General features: G+C 35.4%; 1 protein-coding gene across 1 annotated transcript in view; it reads left to right on the plus strand.

Annotated features, from left to right (window-relative positions):
- FRRS1 (ferric-chelate reductase 1) overlaps window positions 1-4,144 on the plus strand; it is a 76,050-nt gene extending 71,906 nt beyond the window's left edge. Inside the window, exons 11-15 of the mRNA XM_006830923.1 lie at window positions 781-878; window positions 1,120-1,178; window positions 2,481-2,624; window positions 3,913-3,974; window positions 4,052-4,144. Of these exons, the coding sequence (XP_006830986.1) occupies window positions 781-878; window positions 1,120-1,178; window positions 2,481-2,624; window positions 3,913-3,974; window positions 4,052-4,144 (456 nt within the window). The remainder of the gene's footprint in view (window positions 1-780; window positions 879-1,119; window positions 1,179-2,480; window positions 2,625-3,912; window positions 3,975-4,051) is intronic.
- Window positions 4,145-4,986: the final 842 nt, after the last annotated feature.

Genomic DNA, 4,986 nt, shown 5'->3' on the forward strand with positions numbered 1-4,986 from the left:
TCAGGCATATATAATAATATAAACCACCAAAGGGCACATTCATATTATCCTCTTTCAAACTTTCCTTAAGTTCTTAAGGACAATCTTTGTGTAAAGGTCTCTAATCCTACTGTACATTGTTTTGAGCAGGCATACAAAATAACTAGATAAAAGACTAGCAGAAACTTGAGATACTGTTTTGATTATCTTTCTTGGATTTGACCTTTATTCTGAACAGGGTAGATAAGATTTTAATACAGTGGCTAGAGAGGTTATTCACTTAACAAGCAAATGTATTTTGAGTGATAGAGACTCTGTTAGGGTCTAGGGTTATAAGAGGTCATAGAGAAGCTACAGCACAGAGATATGATCATAGCACATTAGAATAATTATTTTTAATGTGTGACTTCCATTAGTTGGTTTGAAAATGACCATCCTGGTGTTAGTGGTCTTCTGACATCCTGACTGGGGGCAGGTGACATTCTGTACATGGGTTCCACCATACTTTTTCATACTGTGTGGCTTTGGAGAGGCTCTTTGATATCTCTGAACCTCAGTTCTTCCATTTGTAAAATTAGGATCTTAATAACCAACCATCAAACATTGTGGTGAGGATTAGTTATAATATATGTAAAGTATGTACCTGGCACAAAGTAAACTCTCAGTGATTGCTGTCTATTGTAAATATTTGGAACCATATTGAAAGCATTAAAAATTGATTTCTATGTTCTCAGTCATAAATCTTTAGGATTTAAATTGATGGGAAAGATTGATACCATAAAATAATGTAATTTTGCTTAGCATGCAGGTTGTCACCCATACTTTGGTTGTATAGTGATGACTTTAGCAGTTCTTCAACCTCTTCTGGCAGCATTCAGGCCGCGTATACATGATCCAAGGTATGAATAGCTTTTATTTGTAAATGTTCTAATGTGGATATCATTAGTTTGGAAGCTCCCTTTTTAATTTTGGGGAAAAAATGATAAAATTCAGTGTTTAATTTTCCTTGACATATTTATAAAAATGTCTTTCAGACATATACCTAATAGGCAACAATGGAAACAATGCTTTTTAAACTCTTGGGAATATGTTGTAATCCTATCATTTCTAGGAATACTGACTGGTTCTTTATTTTTGTAGAAGGCAAATGTTTAACTGGACTCATTGGAGTATGGGAACAGCTGCTAGAATAATAGCAGGTAAGTAACTGCAATGCCATTTATTCATATGTAATTGCTGGATGTTTATATTACACAATGCAATTTGGCTTAAATGATTTTTAGATGCATTAGTAATTGGAGTAATTGGTTGTTGAGGAGAAATCAGCCTTAAACACTGGAATCTGGAGAGTAATTTCTGTAGGTAACGATTTAAGTAATTATTGCAGTTTTAAGTTTTAGGTTTTAAAAATGTTGTTAAAACTCCCCTCTTAACACATTTGTAGCCTTTACCAGAAGAATAAGCTATGTTGATGGCCAAACATTCGAGAGCTCAAATTGAGATTGTTTGCAAGTTGAGCTGAGGTAGACTGTCAGGTCCAAGCCCTCCATCCTTGTGTCTCTCAGAACTGGGTGGTTTTCAAAAGCCAAGAATAATTATTCAGTACATTTTGATTCCTTGTGTAATAAATGCCAAAGCTGGCAGCTCCTCCGATAACATTTATGTTATCTATGGGGATTCTTCTTCAATGTAGAAGTATCATCAAATATATATATATATATTGCTGTTAAGTGCCATTGAGTTGGTTTGACTCATAGCGACCCTGTATAAGTTTTTATTGTGAACTGAGTGATAGTTTACATGGGAGAACATCGACTTTACACCATCTCTTATTGCAATGATTGCAATCTCCTTCATGCATCATCATTCAACAGTATTTGCTTTCATTCCATCTATTTTTCTTTTTTGGTGGTGGCGGGGGAAGGGGAAGAGATGTACACAGAAACACTCAGGAATATATAGTAATTTAAACAACTAAAGGGCACATTCTGCAAGCCTGCTTCCTGGCTGCCAGCACCCAGTCCCTCTCTTTCCAAGAGTCCAGAGTCCTTAGCTGCTCCCTCTCTCCATGTCCCCATCTCTGCCTCCATTTCTGGTGTCACTACTTCTCTAGATAAGGTCTCACATTCTGCTTGTGCTCTTCTCCCTTGATGGTCCTAGGGTCCTCTGTTTCTGTATTGTAAGATTAATTACTCCCCTGTTTTTGTTACAAAACTTCGAACTTTACATCAGCTATAGTTTTTATACCTATACTTTCACCCTTCCTCGATTACAGACTTAAATTTTTTTTTCGGAAGGCTGGGTACTACCTTATTAACAATAGTTTGATTGTAATTATAGTTCCTCATCCTACCCTATATAGTCTTATAATTAAAAAACAACTAATTTAAATATTGGTCTAAATACTAAGTTTATTTAACTAATAGCCTCCTTTAGTATGTTCTCTTTCTTTGTGGGACTACATTTAAGTATATATACAAATTAATTTTTTTTAAACTTAGTGGTAGCAATGTTCCTTGGAATGGATTTACCAGGATTGAATCTTCCTGCACCACAGAAAACCTATGCAATGATTGGATTTGTAGCCTGGCATGTTGGAGCTGAGCTTGTTCTGGAGATACATGCTTACCGACTCACTCGCAAAGGTAACCTACTTTCAAAACCATAGAATGTAGAATCACTTTCATATAAATATTGGAACATAATTAGTTTCCTGATACAAATTGTTGGCTATTACATGGCAGCTCACTAAAAGTTTCTGTTGTGATTGCTCAACCAGTGGTAGAAATTATGGAAAGTTTCTGCATTCATTTGTAAGTAAATTATAAGGGAAAGGTTTTAAGGCTTAGGGAAGCAGTCTGCTTTATTGTGGTTCTTGTTAGTGCCATCGAGTTGGTTCCAACCCATAATGACCCTATATAGAGTTTCCTAGGAGCAGCTGGTGAGTTTGATCCACAGACCTTGCAGTTCAAACTAATCATATGGTGAGTGCTTATCCTACAGCGCCACACCAGGACTCTGTAGTCTGCTTTGTAAGCACTTCTATTTTTGTATGCTGGTCTGAATCAGAGGCAGGCCATACTAAAACTCCTGAATGCCTGCAGCTGAAGGAACCCTGGGATGGGGGAAGAGGGAGACACCCAAAATCAACCTAGGGTAAAGTTGCAGGTATATTTTACCTATTTGGCAAACTTAACTGTGAATTCTCACTTAGGTTGCCATATATATAGATATGTAGGTAGCTAGCCATCTAGGTAGATAGAAATGACATACTTTGAATATACTCTCTAAGAGCAGGGTCATTTTGGTCTTAGTGTCAGGCAGGGTTTTATATATATATATAATGGAGTTATATAGCCCCATTAGGAATGGGGAGATAAATAGAGAATGAGTGATGTTTTAAACCAGCTTATTTCTATATACTAAGTGTTCTATGGAGCCTATTTAATTTTCAGTCCCCAAAATGGAAAAAGAGGGGTTCTGAAAATACAAACTATGGTTTAGTGTACATTTGAACCCAGGAGCCTGGTTGGTTGGTTAGGAAATACCTGCCCTGCAAATTTTGGTTTTGACTGGGCTATACATTTGCAGCTTTCACTGATGAATAACTTATGACTTGCTATTTAAAATATGTAAATATTTAAATTTTGGGTAGCTAGAATTTTAGTCTGGTGTTTATTGACTAGAAGAAGATAGCCTATTTCGCTTGACAAATGTATGATGAGCTGGCCTGTCCAGTTTGTGAGAACCATGTATATATTCAGGAAATTTGCAACATTCATGAGCTTGAAAGCTGCTGTAGTGGGGGGAATTTGTACCCTGGAAATTCGTATATGCTGCTTATCAGGTTTGGTTTTTTTCCTTTGGAAGGGGTATAAGAAGCTTTAGTTTACCTGCATGCCACTGTCCTTACTGTACTTCTGTTCTTCACAGTTGAAATATTGGATGATACTAGAATTCAGATTCTTCAGTCATTTACGGCGGCTGAAGCAGAAGTAAGTTTCTGATTTATAATTTATTGACATAAACCTTAATGGTGATAGTTTCTTTCATATCTCATTTTTTCTTTCAGGGTCACGCATTTAAAAAGTTGGTGTTAGCAATTTATATCTGTGGAAATGTGACTTTTCTCATCATTTTCTTATCTGCAATCAATCAACTATGAGCAGGCCAAGAACGTGGCTTTTGCAGACCAGGTGATAATTATCATCAAGCTAAAGAAACTTGAAGCTTGCACTGACTGCCTTGAGCCTATTTTTGAATTCTAACTTGCAAGATGTGGGTCATGTTTACGGAAGAATTCTGGCCTGGTCTTTAGAGATCAGCATTCAACAGGCTCCTGTGAATTAAACTGATTAAACTGATGCCAAGCCTTTCTGTGTAATTCTAGGTCTTAAAAGGAAGGCTGCTTGAGAAGTTACCCTCAAATACTTTCTATTGCTGAAAGTTTTAAGAATATTAAAATTTAAGAAAATAAACAAGAACCCTTTAGAAAACAACAACTAAATATACCATCAGAATGAGAGGAGATTGCATTAGGTAAATGTATTTTAGACTACAAAGGTGCTGTGGTACTTTAAAGAAAACACTTATTTTTCCTAGTTATCTAAGTGTCCTTTCTTACAGCTATGTTTTTAAGTCTAGTTTTTATATATTGTTATCTGGTAAAGGTGGAGGTAGGGCTGATAAATTGTGGGTATCAGTAACCTTTAAATATATTATAAATATTATATAATTTATTCCTTTGGAATGACATGCAAGTATTCATCTGCTTAGAGACCCTTTTTATTATGTATTAATTTATAGACCTGAAATGACACTTCATATGTTAATTGTCTTTATTATAAGATTTAAGTCATGTAGCACATGGAGATTATAAATTTGTATTTCAAGATTAATAAAATTCACCCTTGTAAACATATCTTACAGTTTTTTTTTTTTTCATACAGAAATAAAGTAAAATAGATAGTTCTGCTTTGTTATCAATTCCTGATATCCAAATGAATC

The sequence above is a fragment of the Chrysochloris asiatica genome, unplaced genomic scaffold (genome assembly GCF_000296735.1).
Source record: "Chrysochloris asiatica unplaced genomic scaffold, ChrAsi1.0 scaffold00002, whole genome shotgun sequence".
In the NCBI taxonomy this organism is placed as follows: domain Eukaryota; kingdom Metazoa; phylum Chordata; class Mammalia; order Afrosoricida; family Chrysochloridae; genus Chrysochloris; species Chrysochloris asiatica.